At 39.1% G+C, this 23,657-nt stretch overlaps 1 protein-coding gene across 4 annotated transcripts; it reads left to right on the top strand.

Annotated features, from left to right (window-relative positions):
- The first annotated feature begins 1,130 nt into the window (after nucleotides 1-1,130).
- On the top strand, nucleotides 1,131-23,440 carry LOC149834401 (DEAD-box ATP-dependent RNA helicase 53, mitochondrial-like). Of its 4 annotated transcripts, none has more exons than XM_090010106.1 (8): nucleotides 1,131-1,682; nucleotides 2,224-2,351; nucleotides 2,494-2,905; nucleotides 3,175-3,273; nucleotides 4,176-4,400; nucleotides 7,749-7,910; nucleotides 8,528-8,945; nucleotides 22,983-23,440. In XM_090010106.1, exons 1-8 carry the CDS (start codon nucleotides 1,224-1,226, stop codon nucleotides 22,994-22,996), a joined length of 1,917 nt encoding a protein of 638 aa, XP_089866232.1. In that variant the 5' UTR covers nucleotides 1,131-1,223; the 3' UTR covers nucleotides 22,997-23,440. The 4 variants fall into 4 exon arrangements, with proteins under 4 accessions (XP_089866232.1, XP_089866231.1, XP_089866229.1 ...); XM_090010105.1 differs by having other exon boundaries at nucleotides 8,528-9,002; nucleotides 23,115-23,440; XM_090010103.1 differs by having other exon boundaries at nucleotides 8,528-9,002; nucleotides 22,983-23,438.
- Nucleotides 23,441-23,657: the final 217 nt, after the last annotated feature.

Below are 23,657 nucleotides of genomic sequence, written 5' to 3'. Positions count from 1 at the left end.
TTTAGAAAATAGTTTGCCTTGATTAGATTAGGGAAATCTTCTTCTTTAAAATGAGAAGAGATCTACTTGTTAAGGCAGAGTTGAGATAAATCAGACCTAATTATGTCTTTTCAGTTATTTCAATTTATCGTTATTTTTCAATTTTTAAGGTAAGGCTAGATATATTTAGTTTAGGTGGCGTAGTTTCTTCGCAAACAGGGTATCAGATTTGCATCAATTTGAGACCAAAGGCATTCAAATTAACCTAAAATCTCCACTTATTGGCACAAGATGGATGTGAACTTGGATCACATAGTGGGACATATATCCAAATTCTAAATAGAAGCACCAATCCTTTTGAAGAAGATGCATTGGAATTTTGACTCGTATCCAAATTGGATTTGATCCATATTGTTGGATCCAGAGAATATAGGTGCATACCTCTCATCAAATATGGTGAAATTATGGATGGATTTGGTCATATCTATGGTATAATCAGTTTTACCTATTTTTAGTGGATGCAATACGATGGCACGTGCCAAATCCTTATTCCATGCAATTAGTGGATATCTAATTCTCATGAGATTTTCCTAAAAAAAAGGTATTAATCTAACACGACATTTTTCTGTTCATGATTTTTCCACGAATGAGATTTGTGACATTAATTCAACCAGGCCTAAAAAAATAGAGCCGAGCTTGAATCAGGCATCAATATGGATCCAGATCCAGATCCAGAAAAAAGAACACCAGACCTCGACACCACGTTACACGTCCGACGCATTCACGGGGCGGTTGCACCGACACGAACTTTCTCATCTTTCCGGACCTACAAAAAAAAAAGAGAGAGAAAAACTTGGATCAAATATCAAAATAAGACCCGAGATCGAGAAAAGGAACACCGGACCTCGACGCCCCAGTTACACATCCGACTCACTCACAGTCACAGGAGCGAGCCCAACAATCCCATGAGAGCTCAAGGTGGGCCAAGGTCCATGCCTAAATCTTAATGGGTTCAGAATTGCAATAGACCCGATCTACTGAAATCCAGGTCCAGAACCGAAAAGGGCATATCCATAATTTCACCTTCAACCCCCCGCCGCTTACCTAACAAGACCTTCCCTCTCTGACAAAAATATCTTGCTTGACCGCGAGGGTTTTAGAGAGGTTTAACACCTTCTCCCTCTCTCCCTCCAGTTCTCTTGTTTAGGGTTTTTGCAGGAGCAACTAGGGAGGAAGCCGATAAGATGATGAACTGCCTCCTCAGGAGAACCCTCCGGCTCTCCTCTTCCTCCTCTTTAGCTTCTCGCGTCTCCCCCCAATTGCTCCTCCTCAGCAAAACCCTATCCTCCCTCACTTTTCTCTCTGAACCCTCTGTATCTTCTTCCCCCCCGTCTCCCGACCCTCCTGTTGCTGCTCCTCTTCCGAGCCCTAGGACAGTACCGATCTTCTCTCGTTTCAAGCCGTTCTATGCCGGAGCTCCGAGCTTTTCGCGTTTCAAGCCGTCCGATGCCCTCGGCTTGGGGTTCCGCGGGTTCAGGGCGTCGGTTCCCGTATCGGCTGAGTACGCTATTGAGGACCTCTCGGATGAGGAGAAGTCGGGAGGGAGCAGCGATGAGGGGCTCGAGATCGCGGGGCTCGGGATCTCGCAGGATATAGTCTCTGCGCTGGCGAAGAGGGGGATCACGAAGCTGTTCCCTATTCAGGTACGACGAAAGTTCTGTGGTTTTCTTTCATTTTTTCTCTCTCCCCAGTTTGATTCCTTATATGGCACCACCAGCAGCAGCACCGTCACCGTTTCGTGTATTGTTGACAAATGGATTTGTCGTGCATTGATTATTGAGTTTCTCTTCTCATCCAATGCATTTCAATCAAAACTAAGTTTTATTTCTGTTTTAAATCCAAATTAGTGGAGAATGGGTGCTTGAGAAAGCTGGTGCACTGCTATATCACTGCCATCTGCATAAGGGGCAAACGTAATGTTGTCCTCTCTGTCCACTGGTTTTGGTATTGTGGTAAATAGTAGTAGCATCACTTACCAATTGATATTTGATGACTTTCAATGTAAGATTGCTAGCCATTTGTGTAAATTCATGGTTTTGCACATGCTATATTCTGATATTCAAGTTGATGATCCTTTTTCTTTTTAAATCTTTTCCATTCTCTACTTGTTAGAGGTAGTTATTGTTATTTTCAAGCTGTCTACTTGGTGTTTCTGTTGATGTTTGATATCCACTTGTGAATCAGAGTGCTGTTTTGGAACCAGCAATGCAAGGGCGCGACATGATTGGCCGTGCTAGAACTGGAACTGGAAAGACTTTGGCTTTTGGAATTCCAATCATGGACAAGATCGTACAATTCAATGCGAAACATGGGTTTGGTCCTATCATTCGTCTCCAGTTGATTGTATAGTTTCCGTCACTGATTTTAGATGGTATCAACAATTATTGTTCTTGTTGTTACCATGAACTGTTGGATGCTCTTTTTTCATTTTCCCTGTTCTATGCTAATCTGTAGGCGTGGAAGAAATCCTCTGGCCCTGGCTATGGCTCCGACAAGGGAGCTTGCTCGGCAAGTTGAAAAAGAATTTCGAGAGTCTGCACCTGTTTTGGATACAATTTGTGTTTATGGAGGTGTTCCCATATCACATCAGATGAATGCCCTTGATTACGGTGTGGATATTGTTGTGGGGACCCCAGGACGCATTATTGATCTGCTCAAGAGAGGTGCATTAAACTTGTCGGAAGTACAATTTGTTGTCTTAGATGAGGCTGATCAGATGCTTGCTGTGGGGTTTGATGAAGATGTGGAGGTAATTCTTGAAAAATTACCCAAGAAGCGTCAAAGCATGATGTTTTCTGCTACAATGCCAAGTTGGATAAGAAGGCTATCTCAGAAGTATCTTAAGGATCCAGTCGTCATTGATCTTGTAGGTGTTGTCTTTTGCTTCTCAGTAACTTGTTTTCTGGTCTCTCTGGAGACCTCATTCATATGCTCTTGTCCATATCTCTTTTCTGACGCATGCCTTGACATAGAATATAAAATGTCCTTTCCTTGTAAATAAACAATTTGGTTAAAGACTTAATATTTTCAATCCAGAAAGTAGGATTCTTTTTAACTGCTGGCTATCTCATATTTGTATTGGAAGCTGTATAATGAGGCCCAGGTGGACTAACAAGATATCAATTTCCCCTGCAGGTTGGTGATTCTGATCAAAAGTTGGCTGAAGGAATAAGTCTCTATTCTATTGCCTCAGATATGCATTCCAAGCCATCAATTCTTGGACATTTGGTTACGGTATGTATTTTAATGTTTTGGGTTTTTGTTCACCTTAAGTGATTTGTATTAGGAAAGTGTATTTCAATCAATTTGTTGCTTAAAATTAGGTTGGTGTTGAACGTATTTTCTGAATTTCATTTACTTTTGCCACCTTTCTGGCGACCGAACACTTATTTTTCTTTTTTTATTTTTACCGTAAGAAATATTTCAGTTTTTTAAAGATCTAGCTCTTATAAGTGTTTTCTGTATTTAGAGTGACTCCTCTTAACCAGCATGGGAATTATCTGTTTTGTTCAAAAGAGATTATTTGATTGGCACTGTCGATAATTTTTATCATTTAAACCAGAAGTAGGACTTGACAATGATGTTTTGACATTATCTAGAACTATAGCATTGGTTGGACATGTTGTCATCATGCTATTATTATGTTTTTTTTATCAATCTTTATAAGTTATACCCTGCCTATGTCCATTAGTTGTGACTGCTGCCTTCAACATGATTTCCCATTTTCCTGGTAATTAAAGACTTACGGAACTTTCCTTTGATTAAGGGGCCACTCTATTGAGACACTCTAGTGTACATGACAAATACTGCCAAGATACTTGTGTTGCTGCACAAGTAATTGAATTTTTCCTATTGTGCAACATTAATTTTCTTGTGACATGTTGTTTTGCTTAAGTAACTTCTTTATTTTATTGTTGCTCTGTAACTGAATCTATTTAACTTGAAAAGTTTGAGCTAAGTCCATTGGTTGTAAAGGAATGAAGCAACTGTCATGTGACCAAAGTTGCAAATTCCATGTTGAAGCCTTTTTTATGCTTCTATTGGAATAAACTGCTTAAAACTATTAATGGATTCGACTTTTTTGTTCCCTTTGTCTTGAAACATGATATCACTTCCTTATACTTCTTATCTGTCAGGAGCATGCCAAGGGTGGGAAGTGCATTGTCTTTACCCAAACGAAACGCGATGCAGACCGACTGGCATATTCTATGTCACGCAGTTTTAAATGTGAAGCTTTACATGGTGACATCTCACAAAATCAGAGGGAAAGGACACTTTCAGGATTTCGAGATGGTCGATTTAATATATTAGTTGCTACTGATGTTGCTGCTCGTGGATTGGATATACCAAATGTTGATCTGGTAACAACCTTTTCCTCTGCTTATTGTCATTGCTCTCATGATATTTGTTTAGTTACATAATATGGTTTGCACAGGAGATGCACGCGTACATATTTTTTTCCCCCTTAATGTCTTTATCAATTTTGTTTCTCCATATGTCCTAGATAATGGAAATATTCTTCTACATCATTTCACTAATGATATTTGTTTGTGTTCTGTCACTGGTTATTGTTCTTGCAGCTTGTGCTTGATCTGGTGGTCTTTGTCTCTTCATTTATTGTAATTGTGAAATGAAATAGACATTCATTTCGACTTTACTAGTAAAGTCAAACAAGGAATGTACTATTGGCTCTTTTTTTCTTCTGGTAGTAAGCATGCAAGTGAAGTTAGCGAGTCATATGATGTGCAACTATCTCTTATGGTTCAGAGAGGACTCAACAATTAGTTAGTACACCCTTGGTTTTGTTTTTTTGCTCCTTTGTAGCAGGGTGGACCCTTTCACTCTATCTTATTATATACACACTCCTATCTATTTGTCGTCGTGTCTTTGCTAACTCGCTCTCGTACTTCAATTGGGCATTCAGGATCCAAAGACCGGTTAATTTGGAAATTCGTTTGAATTATTCAGTTCATTAGATCTTGAATTTTTATGAACCGCCTTTCATTTTTTTCATAAAGCTATCAAGTTACACCTTCTTGACTCCATATGGCCAATTTCTCATACTTGCGTCGTGTGCCCCTCTTTCGTCAAGTACCCCACCCGGTTCACTCACTAGGCCGTTGGCCTACCAAGCACTTGCCCGCTGCTCCTGCCAACCGCTTGGTGGGCTTCGTGGAAATCTTTAAGCTTCTTTGGAGAAAATCATTTGTCAAATAGGTCATATGCATCCTAAAAGGTGAATGATTCTTGCGTCTTCTTTAGCCGATTGATTCGCCATGCCATGTTGCTTTTTGAGCTTCCTAATGAATACACTTTGGAGATCCACCTTGACTCTTGATGCTTATTGATCTAGTCAAGCTCCTTAATGCCCAAAAGACAAGAGTGAGTGGTTATTTGGATCTGGTCTCGAGAAATGATAGAAAGTTAGTTCTCAGAGAAGGGAGTTGACATAACAAATCTTTCTGTTTTGTCCTCTTGGTAAAAGTAAATATATCGATGACTTATCTTTGCAGCTTTCTTCAGTCGGTATGAAGGGGTGTGTAAAGGGACTTCCATTGTCCCTTCATAGTTCATAGTCATCCCTAGCAACTCCTCCTCCATCTTCCTCTTCCTCACCTCTGGCAAAGAAGGGAGAACCATCCATTTCTTTCTCATGCTGGTATTGGAGGGTCTAAGCTCAATGGCTAAGCCTTCTTGTGTCGAGGTAGCTCCAGGTCTTAGCATAACTCACACTCTCCCTCCACTCTCCGCGAACTTATTTGAATATTCACCACTATCATTCCACGGATTTGGTCTCTCTGACTCGCCGGCATCTTTGGGGAGCTTTTTTGAACATGAAGGGTTTGTTCTGCTGTCGGCACATACATCCCAACTATTAGTTAGAAGTAAGTGCAACTTGATTGGTGGAGAGAAGGTAGATTATTCGATTATATTCCTATGTAGTGGGTTCGTTGGTGATGTGATTGGAATTAGTCTTTTCTTTGTTTGTATCATTGAGACACCCGAAGGGTCGGCCATATGTGTAGTTTTCGGTAGACCCGGCCCATTCCAATCACTATGAATTTCATTAATCAATCTCTCTAGCTCTCTACACTCTGTTATGGCACAATCATTGACTCTAGTTCTGCAGTTCTAGGTCCTCTTGCTATTAGCTTTGTCTCCTTTTGGTATGGTTAAGTTGGGTCTCAAACAAGACAGTCTGACAAGTACGTTGTCCATTGCTTCAAGGAGGTTAGTAGCCAGAAAAGAAAGATGATTAGACAGGTGGCCTAGCTAAGAAAGCTGTGAAATCCCTTGCTTGTGGGGAGAGACAGAGAGGAGTCAGACAACGCTTGAATCAAAGCATTCTTTGTTTCAGACGCGTTATTTCTATAGTCCTCATTGGTATGCGGCCATGAAAGAAGAACTTCTTGCACTTTATCACAATGACACAATCCAGTCAGAAAGGGGATGGTCTGCATCTCAAAAACCAAGATGTGATGAGTGTAAAAAATTCATCATAACCACTCAGTCACTCACAAAAGCTTCAATCGTCTTTTCAGCTTCACATGTAGGTTAAACTCCCTTGTGATAGGAGGCCATGTCTCTCAAAAGAGGCCTTTTCCTCGATCATGACTCCCATAGTGAAGTTGATACTGCTGGGCTCATCGCTACTTTGATGCAAAAAAATGCATTTCAATAGTACAAAACCTGACGCTTCCAATGAGAAAATCCTAAAACACTCGCAAAGCTACACTCAATCTTTAGAGCAAAAAAGCTGAACGACCCCTTTTTGTCTCCTGCACAACTCAAGTGTGCGACTTCAACTCTATGAGGACTTCCTTCCCTTCTACGGGAGACATGGCCGTGAAGCCCAGCTGGTGCGGGGACCCTGTCTGATAAGGACAGATAATCACATTTATAGTGTTTGCAAGTCATTTTCAGATGTAATTGAACGCAAAGAGGGGCAGATTTTGCGAGTCTTTACTTGGTAAACATGTTGATTATTCAGGTTGTTCCGTCATTGTGGTGGGTCCTTTGCTTTGACTGCATCGATGTGGATTATGGTCAGAATGAGATAAGAATCCACTACTTCCAGGTATGTAGGCAACCACCACTATGGCCTTTTTCCAGTGGAGAATGGCTGAGCTATAGAGTATGAGGGGCATGTTACTTAGCCAGAATGTAGTGATCAAAGGATAGATATATCCTCTTCGTGACATTTCACCAAGATCAACTACTTTTTATATGATAGCCCAAACAAAATTGATTGAACAGGCGCCATCACAACATCTCAGCCAGAAACAAGGGTTGTCCTCTCCCTTAATTAAGTAGTAGTTGCTCGACTGGAGGGTCAACAATGTAATTACATAGATAAGTCTCTGCTCCTCTCGGTCGAATGACCGGAAAGAAAGACAACCTCACCTTATTATTGTGTATGTATGCTTGAACACACACACACACATCAGGATGTGTGTGTGCATCTTTTTGTTCTCATCTTTATGTAGTCATCAATCACCACTTTGCATGTGTTTGCTTTAATATTTTGTCATGTAAATGGCCTAAAACATTGATCTTTTTGTTCGGAGCCATCTGCTCTGCCTATATGTGCTTTTGCATAATGATATTTTATCTTGTATTTGCTCAGAGGCATCTCAAGTTCATGAAATGCTACTCATGTGAAGCCTTTATTGTGATTTATTATAATTTGGGACTTTATTGTTTGCCAGGTGATACATTACGAACTACCTAGCTCTTCTGAAATATTTGTTCATAGATCTGGCCGTACAGGGCGTGCGGGTAAGAAGGGAAGTGCCATTCTAATGTATACAGAACAGCAAACTAGAGCTGTTCGGGTTATTGAGCAAGATGTAGGATGCAAATTTAAGGAGGTATGCACTATATTTGCCATCTGTGTCTCATATTTGTGTTCTTTGCAAGGTCTTGTGAAACAAGTGCCCTCTAGGGTATTTGTGTTTGGTTGGTGCTCCCATTTTCTGTTCAGAAGCATTGGCATGATTTTTGAAATTCGATTGTTTATCCTTTACTGTTTCATGCTCTTTGATGCATTTTTTTGACGTGGATGACGTTTTTTTACATTTTTTTCTGCACTTAGTATCTGTACATTGTTGGGTTTATGATATCTGACCATATTTGAGAAGTGGAGCAAGAAACAAAAGTTTGCTGGGATATTTGTGTATGATTAGTGCTCCCATTTTCTGTTTAGAAGTACTGGCAAGAAACACGTTTGTTCAAGAAACAAATGTCTTCTTGGATGTGTTTGGTTCGTGCTCCCATTTTCCGTTCAGAAGCATTGGCAATGTGGCATGATTTTTGGAATTGCACATTGTTTGTCTGTTACTGTTTCTTGCACTCTGATGCAATTTGTGAACATGGTTGGCATATTTTTTTGCTGCACCTAGTAGCTGTTTGTTGTTGGGTTTATGATGATGGATAATGTAGAAGTGGGCATTTGATTAAGTGATAGGTTCTTTCTCCTTTGGTTCAGCTTCCTAGAGTTGCTGTGGAGAGTGGGAGTAAAGACATGTTCGCTGATTTTGGTGGCAGCCGCTATGGATCATCCTTTGGAGGTTCAGGAGGTGGTCGTCCAGGTGGTTCAGGTTTTGGTCGTTCTGGCAGTTATGACAATTCAGGATTTGGCCGTTCAGGGAATTATGGTGGTTCTGGGTTTGGCCGTTCTGGTGGATTTGGTGGTTCTTCATCTGGTCGTTTTGGTGGATATGGTGATTCTGGTTCAGGCCGTTCTGGTTCCTTTGGTGGATCTAATTCAGGTCGATATGGAGGATTTGGTGATTCAAACTCGAGCAGGTCAGGTGACTCTGGTTCAAGCCGGTTTGGTGATGTTTTTGGGAGTTCTAGCTCCAGCCGCTCTGGTGGCTCAAGTGAATCTGGCTCAAAACGTTTTGGTGAGTCTGGGTCTAGTCGTATTGGCAGTTTTGGTGGCTTCGGTAAATCCTCTTAAGGTAATGTATGCCATGATGTTTTCAGCCTATAATTCATACAAAGACAAAAAATATGTAAATCCTTTTCTCTTTTCTGGCCTTTTGACATGACAAGAAAGTCCTTAGCAACCTTTGAACTTGTACAAAACTTGTGGGTTTTGTTTGTTTTTGTATTTGTAATTCCAGTAATTCAACTGTCTTAAGTTGTTTGTTGTGAAGTTGGACTTATCCACAACTTCTATGTCAATTGGCAGATTGATTCTAGAGTTTTCTATTGTCCAAGCTGTCCGTTACCCACCTTGTTTATGTTAACTTGTCCTGATTTGTTTTATTTTCTGGTTAGAAGCATGAACTGCAATCTGATTAATATGGCTATATTTTGTTTTTTTTTCTTATATAAATACAGTGGTTTTTTGTAGCTTTGTTTTTCTTTTCCTTTCGGATAAAAATAATGAATAAATTTTTACTTCCTTTTCGCTGCGACTTAGATTAGCTGAGAGAATATAGCATGCTAGAAATTTTTAAAAGTGTTCTTAGTATCATATTATACACAAAATCTGTAAAAAAATGATGTGAAGTAAAGAAGCATGATACTTGTGTGAATAGGTGTTAAGAAGACACATTTGGATTGGATCAGATCTTGATCCAATCCATAACACCGCCTAAGGCACGCGCCTCTAGGCGGTGGCATACTTGTAATTACATTCTTTTTTATTATGTATTTTGTAAAATGTACATTTTGAGTATAAATAGAATGATACAAAGGGGGAGAAGTATTCTGCGCCCCACTTTATCTCTCCTCTCTTCCTCTCTCTCAGGTTTTCCTATTTCCCTCTCTATCTCTTTCTTTTGTTACAGCCCACATATATCAAAATCTTACATGGTATCAGAGCTAGGTTCGGGCTGAAGACATATCGTGCGGGATCTCTCTCTTGATCGTAAGTTCCTCTCTCCCAAAATCCCTAAACCTCTCTCCTTCTTGCCGTGAATCCCTCTTTCTCCCAAATAACCCTATTTCTCTTCTTTCTTACCGTGAAGATCTCCTTTTACTCCGAAAACACCATCTGTCTTTGTCTCACTGTTCTTTACCCTTGAAAAATGTTCTAGTTGTTCCAAATATCAAGAAAAATATTATTTCTGTCTCTAAGCTTATTGATGATTCTAATTCCTCTGTTGAATTTACTCCATCTTCTGTTTATGTCAAGGATGCTCGAACCAAGAAGACATTCGCTGAGGGTGTTCGCAAGGGCAACATGTACGTTCTTGAGGAAGCTCCAACAATGTCTGCGTCAAGTGTCTTTGTTCCGTCTTCTCCTAGTCCTCATCCTGTTGCTTTAACAGAGTATGATAGGTCATTCATTTGGCATGGCCGTTTAGGTCATTGCAGTCATTCTTTTATTCGTGATCTTGTTAAGAATGGGTTCATCCCCAAGTCCAGTCTGAGTCCTGCCAATGAGTCAGACATGTGCTCTAATTGTCATATTTGTAAGAGCCATGCCTTGCCTTTTCAGTTGATAAATAAACGAGCTTCCAAATTATTTGAGACAATATATTCTGATGTTTGGGGACCAGCTCCTCTTTCTTCTTCTTCTGGGAGCAAATATTATGTTGTTTTCATTGATTCTTACTCTCGATACACTTGGATTTATTTTATGAAGCATAAATCCGAAGTGTTTCACTTGTTTACTCAATTTCATGCCTTAGTCCGCAACAAATACTCCTCTAATATTGTGCATTTCCAATGTGATGGTGGGGGAGAATTTATCTCAAAAGAATTTACTGAGTACTTACTAAATCATGGGATCACTAGACAGATTTCCTGTCCACATACACCTCAACAAAATGGCATAGCAGAGAGAAAACACAGACATATAGTTGAATCTGCATTAAGCATGTTACATAATACTGGCATCCCCATGACTCTTTGGACTGAAGCTTTCCATACTGCCGTATATATCATCAATCGTTTGCCATTGTCATTACTTGAAGGAAACTCTCCATATTTCCTTTTACATCATGAACACCCTGATTACAATGTGTTGCGGGTTTTTGGGTGTATTTGTTATGTTCATGTTGATGTCTCTTTACGAAACAAATTTCAGGATCGGGCTATTATGTGCAGATTTATTGGTTATTCTGACAGTTATAAAGGGTATAGATGTTACAATCCCAAAACTGGGCGTGTACACATTTCCCGTCATGTTGTTTTTGATGAACTCAGATTCAAGGACTCGACAGACACACTTGTGGAATCCAATGCTGATCCTCAGTCTTATGATCCATGGCTTAGTGCTGAAATCTTATCTCCACAGGGTGATCCACATCAATCTTCGGCTCCAATATGTCATGACACTTCCATTGCCTCATCCCAAGTTGATTTAGAACCATCCACATGTGATCCTCGACCATCTGGTTATTTTTCAGGGATGACTTATAGTAGAAGGCTTCCCTCTATCCGTGCTTCAGACACAACCGATGTTCTTCCACGCAGATCAAAACGGGTGAGACATCCAATTGACAGGTGGGTCAGCTATGACAATTTTTCTTTAGATTTTCAGATCTTTATGACAGAGGTGAACAAAAATGAGGAGCCCAAGAGTTATGATCAAGCCTCTCAAGATAGACGTTGGATTGATGCCATGAATGAGGAGATGTCTGCCTTGCATGAATGTCAAACTTGGGCTCTTGTTCCTCGACCAGACGGGAAAAATGTAGTGAGTTCAAAATGGGTTTATAAGATTAAATATAAACCCGATGGCAGTGTTGATCGATACAAAGCCCGTCTTGTTGCCAGAGGATTCACTCAACAGTATGGTGAGGATTATGATGAAACTTTCAGTCCAGTTGTCAAGATGGGGACAATACGAGTTATTCTTTCACTGGCAGTGTCACATGGATGGCCTTTATATCAGTTGGATGTGAAGAATGCATTTCTTCATGGCTATTTGAAAGAAGAAGTATATATGGAGCAACCTCCAGGGTATGCATCAAGTGATCCTACTCAATGGGTTTGCAAACTACAGAAGTCATTATATGGGCTCAAACAAGCATCTAGATCATGGTTTGACAGGTTCTCTCTCCATATTCAGCAGGCTGGTTTCACTCGAAGCGCTCTTGATCATTCTTTATTCTTATATCGGTCAGGTGAAACTGTAACTTGGCTTCTCATATATGTGGATGATATAGTACTCACGGGAAACTCTTCCTCTCATATCGCTCATGTTAAAGAGGTCCTACAAGAGGCTTTTAAAATGAAAGATCTTGGCGAGCTACGATACTTCTTGGGGGTTGAACTTGATAGAAAGGATAATGAGATGACTCTCACTCAACATAAGTATGCTCTTGACATATTAAACAAGGCAGGGATGTCGCAGTGCAAACCCATAAATACTCCCAGTGTTCTTAACTCCAAGTTGCGTGCTCTTGATGGAAGTGATGCATATCCTAATCCTCGGTTTTATCGAAGTATTGTTGGCATGTTGCAATACCTCACTTTTACCCGTCCTGACATAGTATATGCAGTGAACCAGGTCTCTCAATTCATGCATGCTCCCACAGAAGAGCATATGGAAGCAGTTAAGCGGATTTTACGCTATCTCAAAGCTACTATTGGAGATGGTCTCGTTTACACAAGGTCCTCAAATGTCTTGGATGGACATCATCTTTATACCTATACTGATGCTGACTGGGGGGTGATCCAGATGAGAGACGGTCTGTTTCGGGTTATTGTGTTTTTCTTGACTCCAATCTCGTCTGTTGGAGTAGCAAAAGACAACGGGCCATTTGCAAGTCAAGCACAGAAGCAGAATATAGAGCCATGGCTGCCGGCACTGCTGAAGTTGCATGGTTACGACACCTCCTTGGAGAACTCTTACTTCCCATTGCCAGCTCCTCCTTCCTTTGTGATAATCAGAGTGCTATTAAAATGGCTTTCAATCCCATCTCTCACAGTCGTACCAAGCACATAGAGATTGATCAACATTTCATTCGTCAAAAGGTTGAAGACGGGGTCATTTCTCCAACATATATTCCTACATCACAACAGGTGGCGGACTTGTTTACTAAAGGACTTACAGGCGAGCACTTCTGGACTTTGAAGAACAAGTTGTGCATGATTCATCCCCATGCCCAACTTGAGGGGGGCTGTTAAGAAGACACATTTGGATTGGATCAGATCTTGATCCAATCCATAACACCGCCTAAGGCACGCGCCTCTAGGCGGTGGCATACTTGTAATTACATTCTTTTTTATTATGTATTTTGTAAAATGTACATTTTGAGTATAAATAGAATGATACAAAGGGGGAGAAGTATTCTGCGCCCCACTTTATCTCTCCTCTCTTCCTCTCTCTCAGGTTTTCCTATTTCCCTCTCTATCTCTCTCTTTTGTTACAGCCCACATATATCAAAATCTTACAATAGGAACATCAGTGAATGTTTTTCCTCAAAAGAAGGAATCAGGTGGTATTTGTGCGTGGTTCACATGGGTACATGACATTCATAACAGAGTTGACATGGAAGGTACGGTAAAAGTAGTTTGGTTGAGATCTGCAACCTTGAGGACCTTCCACTCTCAGTTTAGAACTGGTATGCTTATCACGGGGTCACTTATCATATTCGTTGAAGCATGTGAGTCATACATGTTAAGTCTGCAGCTTGCTGATAATACCAAGCAATCCAACAGTTTTTGTGCTTAATAAGAAGTCTCAATGCCCTTCTGCGTTTTTTCTAACATTTTTTGAACTTAAGGTATTACATAGTACATACTCAGGGTATAGGATGGGTTTATGATCAAGTTGGTCTCCTGTCAGTCCTGTGCACTGACATATTCCATATTTTGGAGAAAGTGTTCTGCATCATCTTGTTGAAGTCTAATCTTGGAAGGAGTCATCAATTTATGCTGTTGCAAGCACATATACATGAGAAAATGTCTCTTTTGCATATATAAATTTGATGGACTTTTCAAAATCAGACCGTTAATTTCTGAAGATGGACTTGAACAACTAGGATATTCTAGAGTTTATGTATTTCTTGAAATGCTTTCTCATCCATAATCCATTCAACGAAGAGCCCATAGCTGCTATTGTGCATGCCATAATGCATTTTTTTATGATGAGGAACTAGAGTTGCCAGTCGTAGAAGCGGGAGCGGGAAGTGATTTGGAAAGCAGAAGTGATTTGGGAAGCAAAAGCAGGAAGCGGGAAGAGAGGCACTTCTGAAATTTTAGGAAGTGGGAAGCGTGGGACGACATAGAAGCGAACTGAGAATCATCTTGGAAGCGAGAATAGAAGCGAACCAAAAGCAAAGAGGGAAACGACCTATGATTCGAGTGGGAAGCGAATAGGAATAGAGTTTTCTCGATACAACAACAACAACAACTACGCCTTCATCCCAAAACAATTCGGGTCGGCGATATGAACCAGCAAAGAAAATCATTCCGGGTCTTCCACATGAATCCTTCTCCTCCAATCATTTTTATCCAATGCCATGTCCTCGGTGAGGTTCAAAGCATTCATATCCTCCCAAAAAAAGTGTTTTCTCAATATTGGCAATTTTTTTTTTAAAGGCCCAAAGCCTCCCAAAAAAAGAAAACTCACTTCTTGATATTGGGAAGCGAGTGGGAAGCAAGTGAGAAGCGAGCTTTCCAATAATGGGAAATGTGCTTCCCATTTAAAAGGGTCGCTTCCCCGAGCGTTTCGAAAGCGACGTGTTTCACGCTTTCGAAATGCGTTTCGGGAAAGCGCACTTCCCCGAATCCTATAGCATTTCCGGTAACCCTATGATGAATCCTTGCTGAAGCAAGGGAAAACCCCGTGTGGGGCCCCATGACCACCCTGTCTTATGTGGCCCACCTCTGAAAGTTGCAGACACACCTGTTGCCCACTTAACAAGGAGACTAAATGTTTTATTGTATTCATATATTTCACACGGTTCTGTAGATCATTCTACTCTTCCATATGTCAAACTTATTAGTCTACAGTGGTGTTTTTTGTCCTTGGCTTACTGTCTCCTTTCATAGCATGGTAGCATGGTGACCTCTAGCTATGTGTAACATTGTAACGACCTCAACTCGTACCCATAAAAAAGTGACAATTTTTTTTTAAACAAGTGCGGAAACAATCCCAAAGACCCGCGACCTTTACAGTTAAACACATCCACCACCACAAGAGATCTTATACTCATCTTTCACACCAAACCAAACCAAACTTTATTTATTCAAATGTAAAGAGTCTTAGACATAATTAATTAAAGGTAAAGAAAGCAAAAAGAAAGAGTCACGTCGTTCCAAGAATCTGCCATGTAGTCATGTAGTTCCCTCGTGACTCTTCTCAAAAGCAAGTTCTCTCCATTAGGCATCTGAGGCTGCGAAAAACACAAAAAGTAGGGGGTCAGAATCTAAATAATCATGCGTACATGTCCCTCTAATGAATCAAATAAGAACAAAAAACATAAATAAGATTCATGCAATATTTTAGAGGAACATAAATATAACACATTCATAATTCAACTAATCATTCATGCAATAGGGAACATTTAATAACAACACAATACCCACCATAAACTAACACATATTCCACCGAACTGACTCATTATCAACAACCATCAGATTACTTGTATTTGAACTAAGGTTCTTTTCTAGTTTGTTGTTAAACAAGAATTCTGCTGAACCACCACCATCGTTTAAGTGTACATTTAAATCTAAAACAAGAAAAGACCAAGTATAGTCCATATTTTGCCGTGCACTTGTGATTGTCTAGTTGAACATTGCATAGTACTTGATCCAATGCTAGGCTGGGGTTCGGTTCAGGCCCAGCTGGGTCTGATCTGGACAAACGTGGCACGGCCTGGCAGGGGACTGCCAGGTCTGCCAAGTCTAGCCGCAGGCTGGTCTGGGCCCGACACGGCCTGGCATGCCCAGCCAGCACCCCTGCTGGGCTTGGTGCAGCCCGACCAGACCCAGCCACGCCTGGCAGGGCCTAGCACGTCAGGCCAGCTTCGGATGGACTGACTGCCGGCCCACCAGGGGACTAAAAATATACTTATATATATTTTATCTTTAAATTTTTTTTTGAAAAGCCTGCATATATATATATATATATATATATATTCAGTCTCATTAAAACAGTATGTGTATGTGAAATTCACTGTTTCATGTATACTTTAATGTGTATCACTATAAACGGTTATGCATACGTGGACCGATTCACTGTTCACGCATGTATATATATGCTCAATCAAGACACATGCATAATCAAAACTTCTCAAAATGACATGCGTGCATGAACAAAACAACAACATCAAATGGTCCTTCAATGGGATATTCATGAAGAACCAATTTTATCATGAACAAAACACATAATGGATTGTATTTACTGTAACAAGAAATTCTGTTTTGGTGCAAATATGTCATGCACAGAAATTTCTTTGTTGCTAGGTGTGTAAAATCAAAAATACCTCCATGAAACAAGATTTACAAAACCTCATCCATGATTTACTCTTTTTTCATGGATTTTTTTCTCAAAAACATCACATGGAAATCCAATTCATGTTTTTTTCTTGTTTGAAACAAGAGAGAAACCCGCACCATGAATCCGAGACGAATAAAACGATGGTGGAAGGTGGATTTGATGGCGGGAGAAGGTTGAATCACCCCCTTCTTCCTCTCTTTTTCTCTTTTCTCTCTCTTTCTCTTTCTTCTTTCCACTTTTCTTTAATTTTTTTTTATAAAGTGATGGAGAGGCCCCTTCTCCGGCCCTCTTTAGATGGGCTGGAAGAGAGGGTTTCCCCATTGGGACCCTCTCTCACCTTCTTTCTTTTCAAAATTTCCAAACTTAAAATTTTTTGACTTTTCTAAAACTTTCCATTTTTTTTTGAGTCCTTAAACCCTCTTAGCTCTTTATAGGTAAGTATGAAGACCCATCTTAGGAAGCCCTAATCAGCCCTTAATTTCAAACTCGGAATTAATAAAAATTAAATAATTATTTTTTTGTATTTAATAATTATTAATTTTTTAAAAGCTTCCAAAAATAGTCAAATTGACTATGTAGACTTTTTATACTTAATTAACTCCAATTTAAAGCCCCTACCTGAATTTAAAGCTTGTAAAAATGTTGGTCATTGGATTTGGATCTAGATTCAAAATCCAAACCCATACCCAAAACGAAAATGGATCAAGATCTGGATTAAATCCAGATTAAAGTGGGTCTTACATAAGATCCAAATCCATAATAATTCGGATCTTATGCATTGGATCCAATCCGATCCAACTCCGGATCGGTTTCGACAAACTGCTTAATTTTTGGAAAAACGCGATTTTCGAGCCAACCATAGCCCAAATTTAGAAAAGTAAAATATTATTACGCTTAGAATTTCGAGACGCATCCAACGACATATTACACGAATATCAAATTTCGCCCAAAAATAACCTGAATTTTGCTCAAATTTTGCTTGAAATTAAAGGTAAAAAATAAAATATTTTCTCACATTTTGATTGGATCGTTTAGGCCTAGTTGATGAGGTCTGGGTCAAACCCAGACTCAAAAACATCTATATAAAATCGAGGTTCAAACGATTTTTCTCCCAGACTTAACCAAATTTTCGAAAAAAATCTCAAAATGGCTAAGTGTGAAAATACGCGGTATTACAAACATAGACACACCTGAAAGGGTGCTGTAATGAGTGCTGCCGTCGGGCACAATGCAGGTACGCTAGGTTCTGCATTGCGTTGGGTCGGGTCCAATGAAGACCCAACCCGTTCATGTCTTTTTTTACCTGGCCCGATGAAAACCCTCTCTCTCTCCCCGGGCTTTAACCCCCTCTCGTTTACCCCCTTTCTCTATCTCGCCTTCCCCCTTTCTCTCTCTCTCATCGAGATAGAGAAGAAGAGGAAGAAAGAAAAAGAAAGAAGAAGGTGAGAGAGATGTGTATCTCTTCTGCATTTTTCTTCTCTTCGGACTTCATTCTCTCTCCCTTCTTCGGTTTCAAACCTGCAAAGAGATGGACGGTGGAACAAAGGCCCCTCTCTCCCTTTTTTATACCCACGTTTCATTTTATTTTTTTAACATTATACCTTTTTACTTTTTTAATTGAAAATATCAGTTAACACTTTTCTTTATCAAAAATATCAGTGTGCTCACATTTATTAAAAGCATCAATAAAATTATTTTTTTACTAAAAATTATCCTTTTTTACTAAAAATTGCATTGGATGTATAAACTATTGTGTCTTACATTGGACCTACACTCACAACAACAACTACGCCTTCATCTTAAAACAATTGGGGTCGGTGATATGAACCAAAAAAGAAAATCATTCAGGGTCTTCCACATGAATCCTTCTCCTCCAATCATTTTTATCCAATGCCATGACCTCGGTGAGGTTTAAAGCATTCATATCCTTTCTCATCATCTCCATCCAAGTCTTCTTAGGCCTACCCCGACCTCTTTTAATTAATATATTTTTCCATTTCTCCATCCTTCTAACTGGAGCATCATTAGGCCTTCGCCGAATATGTCCAAACCACCGTAAACGATTCTCTCTCAGCTTATTTTCAATGGATGCAATGCCTACTTTTTTACGTATCTCCTCGTTTCGAATCTTATCTTTTATTGTATTTTCACACATCCATCTAAGCATACGCATCTCAGCTACACTCATTTTTTGAATATGATGTCTCTTGGCAGCCCAACATTCCGTACCATATAGTAAAGCGGGCCTAATTGTCATCCTATAAAACTTTCCCTTCAACCGCAATGGCATTCTACGATCGCACAACACTCCAGTTGCACTTTTCCATTTCATCCACCCAACCTTTATCCTATGATTTATATCTCCATCAATTTCTCCATACTTTTTGAATGATAGATCCCAAATATTTGAAACAATCATCCACCAGTATTTCTTGCTCATCAAGCTTCACTACACTCCCATCATTATTTCGTTGCTTACTAAACTGACATTCTATATATTTTGTCTTACTCTTACTCAACTTAAAACCTCTTGCTTCCAATGTCTGTCTCCATAATTCTAACTTAGCATTAACCCCAGCTCTAGACTCATCAATCAAAACAATATCATCAGCAAACAACATACACCACAACACATTTTCTTGAATTGATCTCGTAAGCTCATCATCACTATAGCAAATAGGAAAGGGCTTAATGCAGATCCTTGATGTAACCCAACCGTTATAGGAAAATTGGTTGTCACCCCTCCACAAGTGTGGACATTGGTTACTACTCCTTCGTACATATATTTAATTATACTATTGTACTTGAGAGAAACACATTTCTTCATCATTGTTCACCAGAGAACATCCCTAGGTACTCTATCATATGCCTTCACCAAATCAATAAAAACCATATGCAAATCTTTGTTCCTCTCTCTATATCTCTCAATAAGTTGTCTAAGAAGATTTATAGCTTCTATAGTTGATCTTCCAGGCATAAAACCAAATTGATTCTCCGATATCATGACAACCTTCCTCAACCTATACTCAATCACCCTCTCCCAAAGTTTCATAGTATGACTCATGAGTTTTATACCATGATAGTTTATGCAATCTTGTATATCACCCTTATTCTTATATAGAGGCACCAAAGTACTTTTCCTCCACTCATTAGGCATCTTATTTGTCCGCCAAATCTTGTTAAAAAGATTTGTCAATCATTCTAAACCTTTCTCACACAAGCATTTTCAAGCCTCGATAGGTATACCATCTGGGCCAACTGCCCTTCTTGATTTCATTTTCTTCAAAGCCTCTGCAATTTCTTTCTTTTGAATCTTGCGCATGAAGTCACAATTCATCTCATGAAAAGGAATGGAGAAGTTTCCAAGATCCTGAGCATGACTTCCATTAAATAGCTTATCAAAATAATCTTTCCATCTCTCCTTAATCTCCTCATCTTTGACTAAAACCCTTTGTGTTTCATCTTTGATACATCTAACCATACTCAGATCCCTCGATTTCCTATCTCTCATATTTGCAAACATATAAATATCCTTCTCGCCCTTTTTAGTATTCAACTTGTCATAAACCTCCTTATATACCTTATCCCTTGCGTTTCGAACTTTTTTAGCTTCTTTCTTTGTTACCATATACTTCTCCAAATTCTCATTATCACGACTCTTAGATTTCTATAACACTCTTTTAACCTTAATAGCTAATTTGACATCCTCGTTCCACCATGATGTATCCTTATCTAGCGGTGCGCCGCCTTTAGACTCACCCAATACCTCCTTAGCCACCTTTCTCATGTCACCCGCTATCTTATTCCACATTGATTATGAATCCTGCTCGAGACACCAATCAGCTTCCTTAACTACCTGCTCTACAAACATTCCTTGTTTAGCTCCTTTCAGTGCCCACCACTTAATTCTAGAATCTATCCTATGTCTATCCCTTTTGCGGTATTTTCTAATTCTAAGATCTAAAATTAAGACTCTATATTGTGTAGCTACACTTTCTCCCAGTATAACCTTACAATCGATGCAACAACCCCTATCTCTCATTCTAAGTAGGAAAAAATCTTTGACTCGTATTAACCCCACTTTCAAATGTTACTAGGTGAGACTCCGTCTTCCTAAACCAAGTGTTTGCTAAGATCATATCATAGGACAAACCAAAATCTAAAATCCTTTCTCCACTTTCTTTTCTTTCTACTATACCATAGCCTCCATGGATACTCTCAAATCCATCTCTACTAATGCCTACATGTCCATTAAGGTCACCGCCGATGAAAAGTTTTTCTCTATACGATATCCCTTGTTCTACTCCATCTAAATCTTCCCAAAATTAATGCTTAATGGAATCATTTAAACCTACTTGAGGTGCATAAACACTAATAATATTAATAATATCCGTACATAATAATATTAATAATATCCGTACCACATTGGACCTACACTATATATATATATATATATATATATATATATATATATATATATATATATATATATATATATATATAATTTTGAAATTGCCGTGTCGATCCTCTGTACCCGTACCAATGTGACATAGGCCTCTAGTTTTTTCTGTCCTACTTATTGCTGATGAGCTTAACTTGTTAGATTGTGATCCATTACTGTTTTTGTCTGAAATATTTAACAATGAAACAAGAAAATCATCGTAAATTCCCAAGTTTATATCTTTGCAAACACATCATAATATCTTGGATCTCTGTTTGGAGAAACTGAAGACTTTGCTTTGGAAATTTCAGACATTTTAGAATTTATTTGGCGGTCACATGAAATGTGTTAAATTCTGTATTTTGTTTGGAATATGGCTACCACAGGTGCAACATTTTTTCTTATTAGTTTATAGTAAATCACTTTTTTTTTCATTTTCAAAGAAAAGGTTCGGGATGGGAAATAGCAGAAGCTTCTCTCAAGAAGCTATTGCTGGGGTCAAGCTTGCATGTTAAATAAGTGAACTAAGCCTAAACCTCAAATGAAATTTTCAGTAAGCTTGTTAATAACTTATTAAAGTTTAAATATACTTATAATATTATTAATAAATATGTTCATTATATCTGGGTTATGTTATGTACAGACACGCCATTTTGTACCCATGTCATTGATGACAGGATTGGGCACACTAAGATGGATGCGGATATATGTGGATATTATTTTAATAGTTTTAATAAACTTTCAATAATAATGTATTTTATATATTAAAACAACACAATAATTTTTTATTGATTAAATTTAAAAATCCATGTTTTATGTCTTATTTTTAAAAAAAAATCGAATTCATGTCGCCTTTTGGGTCACACGCATATTTTTGTGACATAGGGGTTATGGCAATATTTGATAGAATTATTAATATGCATCGTAGCTCATTAAACAGTTAAAATGCCATGTAAATAGTTTCCTTTTAGGGGATGTTCCTGTGTCGTCCGTGAAGGCTCCATGGCAACACATGCCGTGGAGCCTTCATCTGCAGAGATAAAATCAGAAGATTCAGAACCATCAGCTGCACATGAAATTTTACTGCAGAAAAAGGCTGTGGCAGGGGTCAGCTGAAAGGTCTGCAGAAATGCATGAGCCATGCCCATGGTTTTCGTGGCACACAAATGAGCTGTTAGGGCCTCTTTGAATGTGTGACTCACTCATCCGCTGGATGAGTGTGTCCCACTTTAGTGGGCATCCAGTGCTTGCAAGAAGTGTGGGATGGAGACAAAATACATCCCGCCCATACTGTTTGTCCCCAAAACCTGGGATGCAGAAGTCAGATGGGGGGAGGTCCGAGGGTGACCTGTTTCTTGGGATTCAAACGCTCCCTTAATGTTTTGGCAAAGAAAGTTGTAATTATTGTTGTGGTATTTGTATGGTTCTAGTGTGGTTATCTTGGTTGTGCTAAGCTTGGCAGATGACAAGGACTTGGGCTCAGCTGAGCTTAAAAAACCAAGCTCAAGCTGAGTTCAGGTAGTTATCAAGCAGGCCTTAGACAACCAGCTTGGCTTGTTGCACCTTTTATGAAATCTTCACACAATGGCATGGTTATACTTTTGTTGATTCAGTAAATGTGTTGCCTGTCTTCATAGTTTGGAGACTTCCATTCACAAATTTCTGTCATAAATTCTTTTTCTTCACTCAGAACATAAGCAGCAAGGACAATGGTGGTTCAATTTGCTGAAAGCATACCCTGTAGATCTTTTAGTTTTATTAACCTCTGCGTCTGTGTGTGCATGTGCATGTGCTAGTGTGTGCATGCTCTTTGATGAAATGATCAGTCTGTTTTGTGGTTACTTGGCACTAGATGGGTTGCTGAAAAGATTATTTGAACCATTTCTTCAACAAATTGTCCTCTGGTATTGTATATGTTGGTGTAGATCACACATAAACCCCATTGCCTCATTCTAATCTTCTTAGGATGTTTTTTAAGTCATTGCGTACTGAATTATTAATCAAATCAACTCTCTCTCTCTCTCTCTCTCTCTCTCTCTTATTTATTTTGTTTTCCAGCCTTTAAAGCTGCTTTCTTGCTGATCATTGTAGATACAACACTATAACAACATACTGATGGTGGATTAACATTTATTCACAACATGCTTTCTCTATGGAATTCCCTCTGCCGATGAAATAAATTGTGAAAATGATGGGGTGGCTTAAATATGGCATCTTGAACAGGTGTTTTTTCTTAGAGCAAGATGGAATAGGATACATGCAGTCGGCTGTACATTCATCAAAATTAGTGCTGAACTTCATTTTCATTCAAAGGAGTCTACCTGTTTGCTTTGATGCTGCTATTTTAGAACTTGAGAGAAATGTGTTATTGTAATAATTGGCGATCTATCAAATGCTCTGGGGGCCTTGCTTTCTTGGGCCAAGTTCTCAATCTAAAAGCCATTTCTGATAATATCTGTTTTGACAGTGAATTTTAGAGAAGCTTCAAATATTTTATTTTATACAATCAGTGTACGAATTTAACAAATTTGCAGATTTCTGATTGATAGTTATAAGATTGTCCACCATCAAAACCTTTGGATCTCTGAAGTGTTCGAGTGATTTTTTTGTTTAGATATCATTTTCAAGGTAGTATTGTGTTATGCAGTATCCATACTTACCTGCCCCTTCTCAGCTTTTCTTGTTTATGGATCGTAGGACTTTTGTACATGCTGGGGGCTACCATCTTCATATAATATAATCATCGTTTGCTTATCATTTGTTATC

This window comes from Nuphar pumila, chromosome 6 (assembly GCF_984573655.1).
Source record: "Nuphar pumila chromosome 6, dmNupPumi1.hap1.1, whole genome shotgun sequence".
Classification (NCBI taxonomy): domain Eukaryota; kingdom Viridiplantae; phylum Streptophyta; class Magnoliopsida; order Nymphaeales; family Nymphaeaceae; genus Nuphar; species Nuphar pumila.
This window is presented reverse-complemented; position numbering and strand designations above follow the sequence as displayed.